General features: G+C 40.2%; 1 protein-coding gene across 1 annotated transcript in view; it reads right to left on the bottom strand.

Moving 5' to 3' along the window:
- Positions 1–3,985: 3,985 nt before the first annotated feature.
- The window catches only part of MGAM (maltase-glucoamylase), a 94,346-nt gene continuing 77,644 nt past the window's right edge, over positions 3,986–20,687 (bottom strand). Inside the window, 8 exon segments of the mRNA XM_039234021.1 lie at positions 3,986–4,148; positions 5,901–6,071; positions 6,680–6,729; positions 8,610–8,698; positions 9,978–10,102; positions 17,296–17,352; positions 17,970–18,054; positions 18,681–18,829. Coding sequence (XP_039089952.1) covers positions 4,062–4,148; positions 5,901–6,071; positions 6,680–6,729; positions 8,610–8,698; positions 9,978–10,102; positions 17,296–17,352; positions 17,970–18,054; positions 18,681–18,829 — 813 coding nt within the window. The 3' untranslated portion in view covers positions 3,986–4,061.

Genomic DNA, 20,687 nt, shown 5'->3' with positions numbered 1-20,687 from the left:
ATCACAGCTTTAATCTGACACCAGCAGTTTGCAGATGAAGAAACATGATCCCAGAGAGACAGAGTGACCTAACCAAGCCTCCTGACCCTAAATATTGCTTCTGAGTTCTTCTCACACAAATCAAAGGAGCAGAAATTGCTTGACCAGTGGACCAAACGCTTGTGATGGAGTGAGGCAGGATGCAACCCTCTACTGACAGAAGGACAACTCTGCTCAAAGAGAGAACCAAGGGAGTCATGATCCGTTCTTTCACTGACCCCCTCCCCGGAGCTGCTGAGAATCTTTTCAGTCCTATACTAAAGGTCTTCACGACCCTCAGGAACTGGCTATTTAAAAGCCAAAAGAATGAATGAATTCAAGAGACAAGAGACCAACTGAGGCTTGGGAATGCTTAAAATTGTTACAGGTACAAGACACCAAGTCGCTAAACTGAAGTCTGGGAAGCAGATGTGCCTTAATCTAGGAATTCTTGAACTAGGGTCCCCAGAGCTCCAAGGGGTATAACTTAGGGAATCTGCAAGCATTGATGGGAAAATACATCTTTCTTCACTAATTTTGAACTGAAATTTAGCATTTTCTTAGATTATAAATGTGGATAGCAGAGCACGGCAGTTTTAGCAGTACACAAGTCAAAATCAGAATCATAGATATTTTCATATTACATTATGGAATGGTAGCAGATATTTCAAAATATTGTTTATGCTGACCATCACATGGAAATTATGATATTATGAAGCCCACTGCTCAATCTTATTATTTAATGTGATAATTAAAAAATTCCTCACCTGTTACTATATTAAATTGTTAAAATATTCATATAAATGTATTTTAACATATTGGGATTCCTTAAAACTTTTTAAAATATTTATTCTTGAGAGAGACAGATAGACCGTGAGCGGGAGAGGGGCAGAGAGAGAAAGGGAAACACAGAATCTGAAGCAGGGTCCAGGCTCTGAGCTGTCAGCACAGAGCCTGATGTGGAGCTCGAACTCATGAACTGGGAGATCATGACCTGAGCCAAAGGTGGATGCTTAACCGACTGAGCCACCCAGGCATCCCAGGATTCCTTTTAAATGGTATGCATTTTATTTTATGTCTCTAAGAACATCACTCTTCGGAGGGCTTCCACAGGTCTCATCAGACTGCCAATGGGGTCTATGACACTACAGCTGTAGTCAGCCTCACTCCGGAATGCGGTGATCAGGATTCTCACATCAGAAATCCTCTTCTTGAGCATTCGGTGGCAACCAGAGCTAACTCCCACCAATGTGTCCTTGATGACAACATAAAATATTTCTCAAATATTAAGTGAATGATGCTTTCCTCCTGGTAGCCTTCCTGGGTGGATTAGAGGATAGCTAACAAGTTTCCCATATTTTAAAAAAATTATTTAAATTTTAGGTAGTTAACATAGAGTGCAATATTGGTTTCAGAAGTATAATTCAGTGATTCATCACTTACATTCAACATCCAGTGCTCATCCCAACAAGTGTCCTCCTTAATGCCCATCACCCATCTAGTCCATCCCTCCACCCTCTTCCCTCCATCAACCCTTAGACTGTTCTCTCTCTGTCTTTTTTGCTTTGCTTCTCTCTCTCCTTTTGTCTTGCTTCCCTTATGTTCATTTGTTTTGTTTCTTAAATTCCACATATGAGTGAAATCATGTGATATTTGTCTTTCTCTGACTGACTTATTCTAGTTAGCCTAATACACTCTAGCTCCATCCATGTCATTGCAAGTGGCAAGTTTTTGTTCCTTTTGATGGTTGTGTAATATTCCATTGCACGTATCTACTCCATCTTTTTTCTCCATTTATCAGTCGATGGACATTTGGGCTCTCTCCATGGTTTGGTTATTGTTGATAACGCTATAAACATTGGGTTGCATGTACGCCTTCAAATCTGTATTTTTGTATCCTTTGGGTAAATACCTAATAATGCAATTGCTGGATCATAGGGTAGTTCTGTTTTAGCTTTTTGTTGAACCTCTACACTGTTCTCCAGAGTGGCTGCACCAGTTTGCATTCCCACCAGCAGTGCAAGAAGATTCCTCTCTCTCCACGTCCTCGTCAACACCTGTTGTTTGTGTTGTTAATTTTAGCCATTCTGACTGGTATGGGATGGTATCTCATTCTGGTTTTGATTTGTATTTCCCTGATAATGAGTGATGTTGAGCATCGTGTATTTTTTAAATTTTATTTAATGTTTATTTATTTTTTGAGAGAGAGACTATGAGCAGGGAAGGGGCAGAGAGACAGAGGGAGATACAGAATCAGAAGCAGGCTCCAGGCTCTGAGCTGTCAGCACAGAGCCCAATACAAGGCCCGAACTCATAGACCACGAGATCATGACCTGAGCTAAAGTCAGGACACTTAACCAACTGAGCACCCAGGCAACTGCCATTTTTTTTTTTGATAGGGGAAGGAGCAGCAAGAGAGGGAAAAAGAGAATCTGAATCAGGCTCCATGTCCAGAATAGAACTGGGATGGAGCTTGGTCCCATGACTGTGAGATCACAACCAGAATAGAAATCAAGAGTCATAGACTCAACCAAATCAGCCACCCAGGCGCCCTGAGCATCCCATATTTCTGATCAAAGGAGTCCTATGATATTTTTCCATGTTTCTCTAGTTGTATCATTAGCTCAAGCCCTCATCTAAGAGCCCCTTATTTGGCTAATTAGAACATTAAGCCAATTTAACAATACTATTTGCTCTAACCTTAGGCAGGCACTGACACAATGAGTGCCTCCTGGTGTTTTAAAACAAAAAGAGAGAGAGAAAGACTTAGGGAAGTAAACACACTTGTTTCCAATACACTCATTTCCAAGGAATACCAAAAGTAAATATCTCTGTTGAACATTCATATGTAATTATTTTATCCCAAATTTTAACCATCTCATGTAATTATAACCCATAGTGTCATAGATTCTGTTTTTGCCAGTTGACATTTTACCAGATATAGCAGCTGCTATGATGAGTAAAACGGCAACAGACCCTCATGTACACGCTTCCCACACACCTCAATCTTATGAACACCCCATGCCGGAGGTGTGAAGGAAAGGGTGGATAATCATAAATCTGATCATCTTATTAGTGGGCTAGACTCCAGGAACTTTATGCCAAAGAGAACAAGACCAACTTACAAGGGTTTGCCAAACAAGAAGACTTATCCCCAAGGGGAGTTTACCCAGGGTAAAAATGTTGCTAAGTTCACAATTTCTTGTAAATTTCCTTGTTTTATTTTTCTCTGGCATTTAAGTTGCATGCATTTGTGTGAACTGTGGTTATATGTTAGGTGCAAAGCAAAGAAATAATTTTACACATTTCAAAGCACACCACTGCAAAACTATGTTACACTTTTTTTACATTCAAACTCCTTCCTTCAGCTTTGCCTGCTTAAATCTCATCCTCACCCCACTTCCATATGCTAAGTGTCCCCCTGCCCCGCCCCATCTCCGAGTTCATGTGAGTCAGCTCCTTCCTTTCTCCTCCCCATGAGGCTACTATTCCTGAGATTTTTGCATTTTCTTCTCACATGTAATGATTGCTTTTGTCACCATCTTCTGTTTCCTCTCACCCCTCCTGCTAACCTTTCCTGTGTTTCCTTTCCTTCCCCTTATATCATGCAATTGCTCCCTTCTCGCTATAGCCAACTAGCAGATGTTCTTTCTGGATACTTTCTTGAGGCCTTAGTCAACCCCAGGACCAGGAACTGACCTGGCAAGATTTGTCTTGTGTATTTAGCAAGAGTGGGGCCCATTCCCTGATTAAACACACACATACACACATACATGCAAGTTCATCATGGACCCAGTCCATCTTCAGAAGATATTGTGTGATAAGCCATCATTACCATGTTAATCACTCAGGGACAGTCAGACAACCCACAGATTTCCCATACTTCCCTACGGCTTATCCCACTGGGGTAAGACACAGACAAAATACATAACAAAATTAATAAAATACTTTACCCATACTGGGCATGAACCAATTAACACACACAATAATTTTATGAGCATGAATTGTAAGTAGTTTCAAAGCTATTCATAATTGGTGTCTTGCTATAAAAAAGCCAGAGTGCTTCTCCATGTCAGTGAAATGAAATTATGGAGGCTGATGTCTTTGCTGGTCATATCAATGCTTAACACCTGTTGGAAACCAAAAGGAAAAGTAGTGAGTATCTGGTGATTGAAATTTCCTGCACTCGAGCAAATCAGATGCAAGCCAATGGTCCACATGACACTCTGCTGCTTTTACAATGCATTGCTATTAGGCAGCCCTCGTATTTCAAGGTGAGGAGTGTGTTTCTTGATTTCTTGGAATACAAAGCTAGTTCAGGGATAGGGATAGGGATAGGCCCTAAACAGTGTAATACAAATGACTGCAGAGAAACAATTGCATAGACAGATGGGAGGAGAAGCCCTTATTTCCACTGCACACATGCTTCTTTGGTTTCTTCCTTTTCCTATTCCCCCATAGTGACTTGGTGGTTGACCAGTGAAAGTCCAATGGTTCAGCTTTTTTCTAGGCAAATGCTTTCCATACATGTCACTGCAGGTGCAGGTGTGAGCTTGTGTAACAGTCCATGATCAGCAATAGTCCATTGGTCAGCAACAAAGTTGGGCAAAGTCCTTCATGAACTCTTGGTAAGGTTCAGGGAATTGGTTAACAAGAAAGCCGCAAATATGAGGAAATGAATTAATTAATTAATTAAGAATACAAAACTGGAGGAAAATTTTGTTTCAGGCCTTGTAATCAGGAAAGATTATGATAGAAAAAATGAGTCTAGGAAAAAGCAAGAAGCAAACACACAAAGAAAGATCCATTTACGGCGAGGCTAGGTGTTGGAAATGCCACACTACACTGATGCCAACGTGCGCACTTTCCACACAGACAACATTCATGAACTCAGAATGTGTCTTGCAATCAATGGCCTTGGAATTACTGTGAGCTAAGCAGTACTCATAACGGGTTATTATCTGTGCAAGCACGAAGTTCATTGCCATTACTGGTATTATGAATGGATGAACTACAAACCACTTAAAGATTATTTTAGGAAAGAATATGAATCCTAGCTGACAGTGAGATCAAGAGAGTTCTAGGATGAAAACTTATATAAAATACATTGCTAGCTTTGGAGAAAATTCCATAGATATTAGTGGAAGAATTTTTATGAAATGATCTATCACCAATGCTTCTGCTAGCACAGAGGAAATACCTTAGCCCATTCATTCACATATATTTATTTTAAATAATAATAAATAAAATGATAATTTAAAATATTTACATAAAATTAGCATAATAAAACATGTGATACAAATTGGTTAGGGCATTTCTAGTATTCCTTCACATTCAGAGTTTACCTTGTCTAAATTACTTTGATTCAGATTTGTCAACGTCTGTGTGTCTCTACCCAATATTTTCTTCTGTATTATCACTAACATTAAAAGGATAAAAATCTTGGTTTAAAGAAAGTTTGCAAAGCCTCTGTGTGTTTAGAGTAGAAATTTTAAATGATACTAAAGCATTGTATCATACTTCTGTAATCCTCTTTTTCTTCTTATCGCGGTACATGAAATAATGGGGCAACTTTGATGGTGTCTTATATTTGAAGAAATATGGTAGTTTGGGCTGTTTGGGAAGTAGATCTTTGAGGCTGAAGAAATAAAGGCAAAGTTTTATATAAATTTGCAGACAAGAAAACATATATGGAGAGTAAGGCTCCAGACTCTCAATTCCAAGTGATGATGAGTCAGGAAGTTTCCCTTCATCTCCATGCTGTCTCCTACTGATGCGCGGAACACACAGAGGGCTTCCCGAAGGGAAGGGAGGTAGGAAGGAAGTGCCCTGGGTATCTCAGGATTGGGAAATACCACAGGGACTTTTCAGGGGTCACAAACCTGTGATGCAGGGTTGTAGGTGAAGTTGGGCGTGATAACCATGCCGGTCAGAGAGACGCTGACGCTGGAAACAGGGACGCTGCCCACTCCCCAGATCTCCACGTAGCCCAATTTCAAAGGGTTTGTATCTGTGATGTATTTGTTGAAAATTATATGACTCTGCATCATATTCTGTCAATTGGAGATAAAAAGAAACCAGAGGCAAAAATCCATTTAAATTTTTCTCAAACTTTTTTTTAAGGCACAAATGTAGATCATGAAGTGAGATACCATGAGAGTCACCATCTGGTGTCCATGGGTAGGATAACGCAGGCCATAATTTCAGGCCTCTATCTCCTGCTTCCAACTACCACCCAACTTTGCTTCGGCTAAGCACCTGCAGGGTCTCTAGACTAGCCCTGAACTCTAAGGAGACCAAGAGTATCAGCTATCAGGAACCTTATATATGAGGATATATTTTAAATTCTACCCATAGAGAAGTCATAAAATGTGCAGGCCATTCCAAGGCAAGTTAGGAACAGGGGCTAGGTAACACAGAAACAATTTGTTCACCAGTGGTGAACTGGAATAAATTACGGATGAAGCACAAATGGGTTTAACCACAGAAAACTTCCTGACAGTATACTAAATGTCCATCTGAAGTCCAGAGGAAGGGAAAGACACAAATTAATGAGATGAGCCGTGAAGGGATTCTAGGGGGTGCTCTATGCCCTTATGATATCCAGCATCCAACTAAGCCAGCAGAATTCTGTTCCCTTCATAGTATCAGTCGCACTCACCTGGCTAGCAGAAAAGTTGGCTAGGTAATAGAGTCCTCTTCCATAAGTATCTGCAAACAAGCAAAAAGGTAAGCATGATCTGGAGCTACGTTCTCAAATTCTAATTCCTTGCTTGTTGAGAAAGAAGGGGTGATTTTTTTTTGTTTTTCTTTTTACTCTTCTTTATAGAGTTCCATTTTGTGAGATATTCAGACTTTGCCCCAAACTCTGTTTACACAAAATGTTGTTTAAGTGTTTTTGAGAGAGAGAGAGAGAGAGAGAGAGAGAGAACGTGTGTGCAAGCAGGGGAGGGGCAGAAAGAGAGAGAGAGAGAATCCTCATTACCAGCACAAAGCCCAATTCAGGGTTTGAACCAACAAACCATGAGACCATGACCTGAGTCAAAATCAAGAGTCAGACACTTAACTAACTGAGCCACCCCAGTGGCCCATACACAAAATGTTTGAAATGAGTACCAGTGTGTCTAACAGAGTAACCTCATATAATGCAGTTTCCTGACACCATTCTAAACCCACTTCTCTTACTTGTGGTCTACCATTCCCAACATCTCCCTGGCCACCTTAGAATTTCCATACTCCACCTGCTAGAAGCACACATATGTGTACTTGCACGTACACCCCCATCACAAACATCAACACTGGTATCTTGGTTAGCTTATCTTGAGAAGTTATAGGTAATTTTTTCAAAGCAATCTCCAGAGAACAAAGAATATAAAAAAGAAAGAAGGAAAGAGAAAGAAAGAAAGAAAGAGAAAGAGAAAGAGAAAGAGAAAGAGAAAGAAAGAAAGAAAGAAGAAAGAAAGAAAGAAAGAAAGAAAGAAAGAAAGAAAGAAAGAAAGAAAGAAAGAAAGAAAAGGAAAGGAAAGAAAGAAAGAAAGAAAAGGAAAGGAAAGAAAAGAAAAGAAAAAGACTTCTTTGTCCTAGGAGGCTATGAGCTCAGTGCATCTAGTCTAGGTGTCCTGACCCTACGTCCTACCTTTGGGGCTTTCTCACTCTTCCCCATATTCTGGACTCTTTCTAGTTTGTTATCATTCAATCAGAGGGCGTTGGCTAACCCTCTAGAGCTGTGCTGTCCTTGATAGTAACCACTCACAATATATGTCTATTTAAATAAAAATTAATCATAATTAAACAAAACTAAAAATTCAGTTTCTCAGATGCACTTGTCACATTTTAAGTGCTCAATAGCCACCTATACCTAATGGCTACCATATTGGGCAACACAGATATAGACTTATTTCCATCACTGCACTGGACAGCATTGGCTTAGACATAGCTAATGGCAATGAAGCCTTCCTCCCAGAAGGTTACCAATTCCCGTAAACTCCTAACGGAAAATCCTCCCAGATAAATAGCACAGCTGATAGAGGCATTGCCTTTCTTTTTGGGATAGTAAACTGTGCAATTAGGGAGCGTGCCCTTGAACTTAAACCATAAGGAAGTATATCTCAGTTGGCTACAAAGAAACTTTTCCTATGGCTTCTACACTGCTGTCTCCCACAGTGAATTAGGACAGTTGGGTAAAGGTGGGAGATTCAGAGATATGCTTCCTTTACATGAGGCATAAAGATCACATACAGTGTGTATTATGCACTTAAAATAACAAATGGCCAGGTTTAAAAATGCAACATTTTTTTTAATGTTTATTTATTTTTGAGAGAGAAACAGAATGTGAACAAGGGAGGGGCGGAGAGAGAAGGAGACACAGAATCCGAAGCAGCCTCCAGGCTCTGAGCTGTCAGCACAGAGCCTGACACAGGGCTAGAACCCACAAACTGCGAGATCATGACCTGAGCTGAAGTCTTGACGCTTAACTGCCTGAGACATCAGGTGCCCCAGAATGCAACATTGTTTTAACATGGAAAAGAAAAAAAGCAGGACTGCCCCAGAGTCAGTGGTATTGACATGAATCCAAGGCAACCCTTACTCACCAATGCTTTGCCCATCATCCCAGAAGAGCCAACCTTTAGCAGTCCCCTCATCATCCAAGGCAACCTTGAAGCCAATGAATTTCTGCCGGCTGCAATGAGGTAGGAGGAGTTATTAGCTAAAACCAAAGCCACAAATCAAGGGTTTTCATAGAGGCATAACCGAAATGCTTCATGGTGTAAAGACAGTAGTAGTAGGATTCAAGAGACTTGTCATCTGGTTCTAGTTCTGTCTCCAGTGGCTATAGGACTTTATGTCAGGAATGAATGAATGAATGAATGAATGAATGAATGAATGAAAGGATGGATGGAAGAAACTGCAGGCAAACCCACTGGATCTGTGAGAAAAATCCTGAAGTGATCTTTCTTTTTTCATGACTTAATGTCCTAAGCACATGTACAGTGAGCTCCACTTACAAATGTCCTGAGTTTTTCAGTTTTTAACAGAATTTCCTGAATTAAATGAGCATGGATCTAAGAATTTTAGTTTGACATCAGGCAGACATGGATTTTAGTTCCTGCTCAACTAGTTACTAAGTGTGTGACTCTGAGTAAATCTCTTAGTCACCTGAAAACTCTCTTAGCTCATCTGTAAAATGGGGATAATAGTACTCACATCAGAGTTTATTTTTTCTATTTGTTAAGAAAGATAATTTACAGGGGCGCCTGGGTGGCTCAGTCAGTTAAGGTCTGACTTTGGCTCAGGTCATGATCTCATGGTTCGTGGGTTTGAGCTCTGCATCGGGCTCTGTGCTGACAGCTAGCTCAGAGCCTGGAGCCTGTTTCGGATTCTGTGTCTGCCTCTTTCTCTGACCCTCCCCTGCTCACGCTGTCTCTCTCAGAAGTAAATAAAAAACATTTAAAAATTAAAAAAAAAGAAAGATAATTTACAAACAGAAACCTCCATACTAGTAGAGTTTTAGGCACACAGCAAGCATTCACTTGATGTTAGCTATTATCAATTATTATGTAGACTTAGGCCTAGAATTTAAAAATCCTATATATGATGCCTCAAGCATCAGATGTGATGTGGCTTATGCAATCTTCCAGCCACAGTTTTCTTAGCAGAGTCCATTAAGATGCAGAAAGTCTTCTAAAACTAGCATGAATCAGGTTAGTCCATGTTTGATTTCTATTTCAAGTGTGAAAAATTAGACCTATCATCTCACCCACTTAAATTGTCAACAATTGTTAAAGACCTCAGATGCTGAAAAAGGTTAAAACTCAACAGCAAACAAACAAGCAAAAACAGTCTGTAGTAGTAAAATTCCTTTTGGGCCTGAGGGCGCTGCTTACAAATTGCCAGGCTCCACTGGGATCTGAGCTAACTGGTAACTGGTGGTAAAGGAGAAATCTTGTCAAGTCATTCACCTTAAGTGGGTGTTCTGCGCAGGCTCTTGCCAGGGCAGGATGGAGCCCCCACGGACATGTAGATTAATGTGGTCAAGAGGAGCCGGCAAGGATTTCCATTCTCCCCTTGCTTTAATGTCCACACCCTGAGGGACAGAAGAAGGTAAGACAGGGTGAGGGAGTGAACAGATCTCACTGGACACGCATTTACCAGATGCCTTGTCCACTTTCCTGAATTTGATGCCTGTCCGTGACCCTGCAGCACGCAGCTGTTATTACACTTCTCGACATTCACGCGGCTGCTGTGTGGATGCTCGCACGGCTGCTACAACACCGCAGGAGGACCCCATGTCCTTTGGGGTTTCTACTCCACTTAGGACATGAGATGGTAGTGTGGGTCTGCACCTACCGTCATCCCACATCCTGGTTCTGCTAGGGGAGGCTGAGCAATCCTGCTACTTACTTCTGGTTGGCTCCTGGTACACGCCTTGCAATGGCATTTCTAGACGTCTTCTTTCACTTTGTCCCGCTCCATCTCCCTTCACGGCCTCCACTGCCCCCTCCCACCAACTTAACCAACACCTGACTCCCATTTGACAGATAGGATTGAAAGGAGCTGACTCGCTTTACAAATCCTCATCTTTAACTCATTACAACTTCCTTTATGTTTAAGGTCTTTATTTCGCCTCCTGTGTGGCAAGGCTCTCTTATTCTGAGCCAGGCTTGCTTTCTAAGACACCGGCCTTCTACATTTCTTCAACCTCGGGCAGGGCTTCCCAGCTCCAGCACTGTGGACATTTGGGGCCAGGTGGTTCTTTGTTGTGGGGGCTGTCCTAGCTTTTCAGATGCTTACCTGTGACTATCCCACTAGATGCCCCCTGCCACCACCACCACATGTGACAACCTCAAGGTCTCCAGGCATTGCCAAATGTCCCCTGGGAGATGAAACGCCCCCATTGATTATCCTGCCGTCAAGTGAAACTCAACATATCTAAAACTGTGAAAGTTATCTCCCTATCAAATTCTTTATTTCTCTCCACGGTATTTCCATTCTACCACACATTATATAAATATGATGTGATTTTAATCTCATGATTACATTTCTAATACCTAATGTGTCATAAGCTTGTCTACTTTCCTGCAAATGGCTTGTGACCAGGCTAGTCTAAGGAAATCCTGCTTAAATATCCATTAAGATAATGACTGTAAGATACAATTTTAAAGCAGCATTATTGAGAAATAGACAGCCCAAATGCCTTTGCACAGGGGAATCTACATCAACTGCGTAGTCCTTGATTATGCTGGAGAAGCACTGCTTTAAAAACCCAACATATGTTCTACTCCGAAAGCAAAGAAAATGGCCACAAGTAGATAAAACCTTTAATTCATACACATTGCCTGCTCTTAAGCTTCATGAAAATAGGTAACCGGGTAACCAAGAAGACAAGGCAGAATAGTCCCATGCCTCCCCTCTCCCAAGTAAAGTCTACAAACTACAGTGTCCAATATGACGGAAAGGAGGGGGGATGGGTAGAGGAGACTTCACGGCATGCTCAATCACATAGGCATGCCTGAGGCTGGCAAAGAACTCGAGAAGGAGATGTAAAGTGCTGGGTTTTGTAGCTTATTTGGAGAACCTAAGAATCAGTGCAGATGAAGGCCTAGCCTTACTGAAGCAGACCCCACCTGTGAAGCACCTCAGCCTTTCCTGCCTCAAGGCACCTGCCACTTCACAAAACAAGTCAGGCCTAAGGGCCAAGCAGTAAGGGTGCCTGTTGCTTCTGCTACTTAGATCAACATAGACGGGACAGTCCTGGGATGGGAATTCGTAGCTACTAAGGCAGCTATGATAAGACTCATCTTCCTGGACAAATGAGAAGCACCCACCAAAATAGGAGTCTCACATTTCAAAAAAATGTTTATTTTGGGGGGGCAGGAACACAGAGAGAGGGAGACAGAGGATCTGAAATGGGCTTTGTGCCGACATCAGAAAGCCTGATGTGGGGCTCCAACTCACAAACCATGAGATCATAACCTGTGAGATCATGACCTGAGCCGAAGTCAGATGCTTAACCTACTGAGCTCCCCAGGCACCTCAGGAGTCTTACATTCTCCATCTATCCTTCACTCAAGACATTTGCTTATTCCCAAGTTCCATCAGACAGAGCAAAAAAATCATGCAAAAACTGGTAGTTCTAAAGCTAAATGGGACTTCCTTATTTTTTCTCTCCTGCTTTCCTTCTCTTTGCTTTTTTGTCCTATTTTCTGCATAGGTGCTATTATAATTTGTTTTTAAACAAAAATTTAAATTTCTGTATCATGCCTTTAATTTCCAAGGTTTTGTGAGTATGCCTTTTCTTATAGCATGCTTTCTTGTTTTCAGTACATCTTCTTAGCTCTCTGAGGATGTAAATTTTCTCAGTAAGCTTTGAAATAACATAAGTATACAGCTCAGTACAATTTTACTGGTGAATATACCCATTAAGCCACCAACTAGACCAGGAAGTGAATATCACCAGCACTCCGGAGGCTCTCCCATTTCTTCTCATAATCACCACATCAAAGGCAGCTACTACTCTGATTTCTGTCACTTTTGCCTGCTTTTGAACTTCTATTTCATACATGCTTTAACTTTCCTGTATCTGGCTATTAGTGCTCAATCTTATGTTGTGATATTCATCATTTTTACTTGCGTAGCAATAGATCATTACTTACACTGACCTATTGTATTACTTTTAAAAATAGAATATAATCTGTTTATCTATTTTACTATTAATCATTTGGTTTATTTCCAGTTTTTTGCTAGTTTACAAGTAATGCTATGAAAACTTCTTAGACATGTTTTTTTTTTTTTTTGGTGACAATACACTCTAGGAATAAATCTATAACATTTTCATTTCTTTCTATATATAAGATATTAATATACTGTATAATATATATAATGATATGTATGATATATGTCATATCATGTAGTGCAAGTTTGTTTCTCTTTTCTGGATTGATAAAATTGTTTTAGTGTCATCTGGGAAAATATACAAAAATAGCAATCAAGAACATTTCTGAAAGGGACGTCTGGGTGGCTCAGTCAGTTGAGCATCCAACTTCAGTTCAGGTCATGATCTCACGGTTCGTGGGTTCGAGCCCTGCATCGGGCTCTGTGCTGACAGCCACCTCAGAGCCTGGAGCCGGATTCAGATTCTGTGTCTCCCTCTCTCTGACCCACCTCTGTTCATGCTGTCTCTCTCTCAGAAATAAATAAAAAACATTAAAATTTTTAAAAAAATGTTCAGTACTGACAGAATAAACAATTCATAAATGAACATATCAAAAATAGAAAAGGGAAATCTTAGATAAGCTCTAAAAATGTAATGTGTAAACGCAAATCATGTGTTCATTATGTCTCTGTATATAATCTCATTAGCATTAAAGAGGATACATATTTTACACATACATAGAGATGTGTAAAAAAAAAAAGCAGTATATGATAACGTAAGTTTAGCAAAGCAAAAGTATTAGTAAATTTGACAATTTGGAAGGGAAAATTTATACCCTGACCTTTAACTATTGATAAAATGCATTCCAGTGACTTAAAACATTAATTTGACTATATAAAAGTTAAAATTTCTATCTAAAATTAGAAACAATTAAAAAACAAATGACAAAGTAGAAAAACATTTCCAGTGAATATGGCAAAATGTTATCAACCTAAATATCTAAATATCTTTTCAAATCAGTATGAATAGTTTAAATATATTAATAAGAAACCAGTAAAAGAATAGTGTGGTACCAGAAATATAAATGGCCTGTCCAGGATAATCACAAATCAAATCAGTGAGGAGTGTTAGGAACCACATCGCTTTTAAGAGTGATACGAAGATGAATATAAAGATTAAAACAACTAAATGCCTGAGTCAAACCTGACAAAGATTTAGGGACATGAACACTCTCATGAAGTGCTAATAGGAATGTAAATTGTTTCTGAAATGTTGCCAATTTACTTTGAGGATTCTTGTTTTAAGCCTCTTCTCTGTCTGGAAATTCAGGTAACTACTGGGTGATGGGTGGGGGCGGAGCACATGCCAGCGTAGATAAGATGGAAGCCTTGTTTAGACAAGACAGAAATTGAGGCTAACTTAATGTTCTGTTGAATGAAAGAGATGGAGACGTAGGCTAACTCCAGAAACAGGAATTGTATGAATTACACACAAACTCCTGCCTCATTTAAGCATACAGTAACCTGTATGACAACAAAGAAGCCTAGTTCAGAAATAGGATGTGCTTGAATCATCTGCTCCAAGCAGGGGACCTGAGTCTCTATTCTTTTTTTTCTTTTTTAAGTTTATTTATTTATTTTGAGAGAGAGAGAGAGAGAGAGAGAGAGAACACAAGGAGGGGAGGGGCAGAGAGAAGGAGAGACAGAATCCTAAGCAGGCTCCACACCATCAGCACAGGGCACAATGTGGGGGCTCGAATTCACTAACTGTGAGATCATGACCTGAGCTGAAATCAAGAGTCCAACGCTTAACCAACTGTGCCACCCAGGCACCTTGAGTCTCCATTCTTATTGTCAAGTGCAAGCCTCTCCCATGCTTTTGCTAACATCTGTAAAAACATCTTTCTTCTTCATCTTTTAAAATATTAAGTATTTTTACTTGGCGCTTCAGTAAACTGTCAGTAGGACTGGGCAAAACCTTTCTGGAAAGCAATCTGCCAATATCTTTCTAATTTTAAATCCCAGAAATCTTACTGACAACTTAGACAGAGATACAGATACAATGGTGTTTCCTGAAGCCTTGTACCATTACTTAGAAAAAGAAAGCAAGAACACAAGGGGTTTGCTAAAAGATTCCATACAGTGGAATATAATAAAGTTGCTTTAAAAAGGAGGGGAGAAGAGCTTCAAGTTCAAAAAGAGTTCAAGTTCCAAGCCCTCTGATATACAAAGATCTTCAAGAACTATTATTCAGTGAACTGATCAAGAAGCCTAACAGCATGTATAGTAAGACACTACTTGTGTAAATAAAAAAAGAATACACATATGCTAATCTATCTACATATTTTTATCAGCAAAGATATACAACAGACTGTTAATGGGGGTTAGCTTTAGAAGGGGGGCCAAGGCTTGGGAAAGAGGGAAAATGCTGAATTTCTCTTTCCATTTTCCAATGCTTGCCCTTCTCTAATGTTTGGCTTTTTACCAGTGGAGGTGTTTCCACTTTCCTAGTGTATTTGTGGCTCCCTATATGTCTTTCAAGGTACCTTTCCAATCTTATATTCCCCCGGGGGTCTTTCATCCTTTAACTAGTACATCTGCATCTCTTCTTCTAAATTCAGATGCCATGTTTTAACATTCCACAGTGCTCCTTACACTGAGTAAGTAACTTGTTCCTTTTCACATGATCAGATGGTGGACTGGATCTCATAGTGTATGTATATCCTCTAGACCTGGAATCAGCAAACTTTGTCTATCAAGGACCAGATAGTAAGTATTTTAGGCTTTGCAGGCCAGATGGTCTCGGGTGAAACCACTGGATTCTGCTGTTGTATTGTGAGCACAGTTATTGTGGATAATAAGCAAACAAATGTTCATGACTATGTTCTAATAAAACTTTATTTATAAAAACAGGTATGAATCTGATTTGGCTGTGGCTTCTAGTTGGCCAATCTCTGCTCTCATACAAAACTAGTTACCAAAATGTGTGGAGATTAACTAAGAATACACTTCTCCATTAATCCCAACCGTGGGATCTTATTTGAATTTTACATCAAAACCTAATTTTTTTTCTAAATGTCTAACTCCATCAATCTGTGGCTTCCTAAGTGATTTTTCCCCTTTCTTTCCTCAACCAAAGCTCTTTTATTTAAAAGCCATGTATAAAATCTGCCATTCCAGGACACTGTCCTTTGTTAGCTCTCACACATCACTTTCTTTCATATAGTACATATGATTATGTACATAAGCACTAGTATTAAAGACATGCAAATATCAGCTCCAGGTTAGATGGCGAACTCTGTGGGGAAACTGTCCCAGTATTCCCATACCTGGAGCTCAGTAAGGTGGCTCGCACCTGGGCCAGGCTGGGACTAGAGTGAAATAAGCCAGGTGCCTAGGGTGCACAGTTTAAGGCAGTGCTAACTCTCAGGGTCATGCAAATGCGGGCTCAGCCTTAAGAAGGGGTCCCTTTTTAAACTTCATGCCCAGGCACCTCACTTGCTGCACCAGGGATCCTCACTGTACTCAGGATCATGGACTGTTAGTGACTGGGGCAGTCAACATGCAAATTCAGGACAGAGGCGGGGTCACTTAAAACTAGTTGGCTGCTCCCTCCTAGAAAGCCCTGATTGGGTTCATGTAGGACCATCCAGAGGGCAGATCCAGCCCAGAAAAAAAAAAAGTGTGTGTGGTGGGCTGAGTGTCAGGGAAGGACTCAGGGCTCCATGAAACAGAGGAGGAAGACTTTCATCGTCCTTGTATAGTTTTCATCTAATCCCGAATCCCACTGCAAAGCCACTGACTGAAGAAACTAGAGTATTCTCAGCCTCTTGCCTTTCTGCTGGTCCCCTTTTGCTGTATTTCCAGGCCTCTGCTTTGCTCTCTGCAGAAAAGTCAGGAGGGTAGGCCCAGTTACAAGGAGGGGAAATGCCTCCTTTGATTTCCCTCAAGAATCAAAGCCTGACTTGTGACCCTAGGGGAGTAGACAGCCCTATGGCTCCTTTGAAAGGCCCTGTTTTCCCAGCTGAGTCTCTGGGCTCAGACTAGCTTACAAATGTTCTAGGACAGAGAATGATGTGTTCATCTTGCGTTTCCGAATGCACGTGCATTGCTTCTGCACACAAGGGTTGGGTCCGGTACCTCCGCGTGCATTTTACACACTGCCTACAACTATGCTTATTTCAGGAGATTACATTTAACAACTCCTTGAGCATCTATGCTATAGAAGGAGACATTTAATAAAAAGACAGAGAGGAAAGGCCTCTATACATATGAACCTGCAGTCTCGTAAGGGACGATATGAACAAAATCTACGGTTTACAGAACAAGTTCAAGTGTCTTCTAGTGTTACCATTACACCCATTGTGAATGGAGGTGGTATAGAGAAAAACTCACACATATAGAACACTCACAAAATAAGTTATTTTATAACAATTCTGTGAGGAGAGTGCTCTTATACTACTTGGAGGTGAAAAACATTGAGGCTACAAGGTTAAAAGTGGCTTGTCTAAGATCATACATCAAATGAGTTATAGCACCAGAAATTCGGCCAGTGGGCTGTCAGATGCTAAAGCCTGTGCACACTATCATTTTTCCCAAGTTGTATGAATCATTGGAAAAACTTACCGTGTAGTAGTCATACCAGCGGGCTCTAGGGAAATATGCAGTGACATTTCTGGCATTCTAAAATTAAACACAAACAAGGCTTGGGCAAGGTAACCAATTTGTACAGTAAAAGGATCAAAACAATAGCAGTGAACTTGGACCTACATGCTCATCTCTTTAGAGGCCAGCAGTGTTGAGGAAGACTTTCTTCCCTCTCTTCTCCCCAAATGGGAGATTTGCCTACCCCAAACTGGCAGTTTCCATAAAGCCCTTGGATATCAGGACTTTGGGGAAAAATCATTTACTTATAGTCACCCCATATTCTATACAAAGAGAAAAAACTGAGTTTGGGTCTTGGGCAGAAAAAATTTTTGTAGATTTTATGGTCCCAGTACTTCAGGGATTATGATTAGTGCAGTAAGTTTTGGGGAGAATGCAATTGGCTGGTATTTTCATCAGAAGTCTATACATCAATAGAAAAAGTGAAGACAGGGCTTTTGCTTCCTGAGGATGTCTTACAGAAGGAAGGGAAGGGCTAGCTGGCAACGCGATTATGCCGCACATGGTACAAACGATCCTGAAAAATGTGTTTTAATGGAATAAGAGACCACATCTCAGGAGCCCCAGCAGACCAGGCCTCTTGTCACTCTCGTCACGGGGCCTGACAGCTGTAATATCAGAGCCTTCATACTCACAGCCTCCAGGACAGGGCTGACCAGGAAGGCTGGGCCCAGCAGAAATTGACTGTCCACATCCCAGGTCACCCGGTCTGACACAAACCTGGAAAGAGAAACCAAGGTACCACAATCAGGACCCAGACAGGGCCTCAGGACAAGACCCTGAAGAAACTCTTCAAGTTCAGACCCAAGTCAGAAATCCAGCTGCCTTCTTCATCTTCCTTCCCTCTTTCCCTATGTCTCCCTCAACCAGCTGTATACTTACTTTCTGTCTATCATGGTCTTCGAACCCCAGAAATGGATGGACTTAGACATGTTCTCACCTATCAATTCCTCCATGTTTATTAACCATGGCACGTTTTAAATGCATGAATGGCCTTCAGCCCTCACATCTTCATCCCTCACATGTGGCCTTGTTTTGGGACCTGAGCGGCTATGAAAGAAAGGTAGCTCTTCATATGCCCAATGTAGAAAGAAATTATTCTGTGCTATATTGGATCCCTTTGAGTTTTTTTTTTTTTTTTTTCTCATTCAGTAGTCTTTCATTAAGGACCTAGTGCATGACGGACACTGTGCTAAAAGGAATTATTATGTATGGTTTGTGCCCAGAAAGCTTATGGCAAAGCGCAATTGTGTCTTTAACTTAATTTGGAGGAACTTTTTTCTTCAAGAGCCACCATATAGAATGATATTATTCCTTAGTCATTGGGAGCCCAGCTTGACACTCACTCATGGAGAAGAGGCCGGACGACAGTGCTGCCCTCCGTGTGGGCCATGTGCATCAGAGTGTAGAGATACGGCAACAGGGTGTATCTGGTCTGCAGGACGCTTCTGGAGATATTCTCAAAGGTTGCATTCCAGGACACAGGGTCCTGCCTCTATAGGAGGAAAGAAGAATGTTTAGAGCTCACTAAGGGGACCTGGGGATCTAAAGAAGTCACTGAACGCTTATTAGGAATGAAGATCATATGTAGCTAAACTAAAATTGATTATAGATGAGACTGAGAATATCTCTTTTAGACTTTTTTTTTTTGAGACTAAAATATTCTTAATATACTGAAAGAAGTCACTGAAGTTTTCCCAAGATGACTGATGAAATTTCTCCATAAGACATTCTTTTTGGTATATATTTGGCACAACACAGCCTAAACAAACAAAATAATGTAAACAACATTGAGGAATCTGGTTCACTAGACATGACTATCTTTCCATGTACCTGTTAGCCATTTGTATGTCTTCTTGGAAAAATGTCTATGTGGGTCCTTTACCCATTTTTAAATCAGATTGTTTGTGGCTTTTTGCTATTGATTTGAATGAGTGTCTTATATATTTTGGACACTAACTCCTTTTCAGATAGATGGTTTACAAATATTTGGGTGCCTGAGTGGCTCAGCCAGTTAAGTGTCGGCTCAGGCCATGACCTTGTGGTTCATGGGTTTAAGCCCCACATCAGGCTCTGTGCTGACAGCTCAGAGTCTGGAGCCTGCTTCAGATTCTGTGTCTCCCTCTCTCTCTTCCCCTTGCCCACTCATTCTCTCTCTCTCAAAAATAAAACATTTTTTAAAAATTAAAAAACAACAAATATTTTCTCCCATTGCGTAGGCTGCCTTTTCATTTTTTTGATTGTTTCTTTTGCTAGGCAGAAGCTTTGAGTTTGATATAATCCTACTTACTTATTTTTATTGTTGTTGTCTGTGTTTCTAATGTCATGTCCAAAGAAATCATTGCCAAGAACAATGTCAAGTAGCTTTTTCCCTATGTTTTCTTCTAGGAGTTTTACTATTTCAGGTCATATATTTAAATTACTAATACATTTTGAGTTAATTTTGGGGAAGGGTATAAGATAGGAGCCCAGTTTCATTCTTTTGAATGTGATTATCTAGTTTTTCCAGCAGCATTTATTAAAGAGACTGTCTTTTCTCCACTGAGTATTCTTGGCTCCCTTTTCAAACCATAGTAAGTGCAAAGGTTTATTTCTGTAGTTCTGATTCTATTTCATTCATCTATTTTTATGCTAATAGCATACTGTTTGATTACTGTAGCTTTGTGATATAGTTTGAAACCAGGAAGCATGATGCCTTTAGCTTTGGTCTTCATTCTCAGGATTGCTTTAGCTATTTGGAGTCATTTGTAGTTCCATATGAATTTTAGGATTTTTTTTTGTATTTCTGTGAAAAATGCTATTGGAATTTTGACAGTGATTGCATTGAAACATAAGTCATTTTGGGTAGTATGGACATTGTGATAATGTTAATTCTAGTCCCTGAACATGGAGTATCTTTACTTTTGTGTGTTTGTGTATTCTTCAATTCCTTTCACGAATTTCTTAGAGTTTTCAATGTTTATATCTTCCAGTTCCTTGGTTAAATTTATTCCTAAGAATTGTATTGAGTTTTGATGCTACTATGAAAGGGATTGCTTTACTTCTTTTTCAGATATTTGATGTTCATGTATAGAAACACAACTGATTTCTGTATGTTGATTTTGTATTCTACAACTTTACTGAATTAATAGATTCATTCTAATAGTTTTTTAATGGTATCTTTTGGATTTTCTATATATAAAATCATATGAACTGTAAACAGAGACGATTTTACTTCCTTTCTGATTTAAATACTTTGCATTTCTTTTTCCTGCCTGACTGCTCTAACTAGGATTTCCAGTAGTGAGAGTGGGCACACTTGTCTTATTCCTGATCTTAGAGAAAAAGCTTTCAAGCTTCCAACTTTAAGCATG

The sequence above is a fragment of the Hyaena hyaena genome, unplaced genomic scaffold, assembly GCF_003009895.1.
Source record: "Hyaena hyaena isolate Hyena2069 unplaced genomic scaffold, ASM300989v1 scaffold_82, whole genome shotgun sequence".
Taxonomy (NCBI): Eukaryota; Metazoa; Chordata; class Mammalia; order Carnivora; family Hyaenidae; genus Hyaena; species Hyaena hyaena.
The sequence above is the reverse complement of the archived record's forward strand: the minus strand, read 5'-3'. Positions and strand labels throughout refer to the sequence as shown.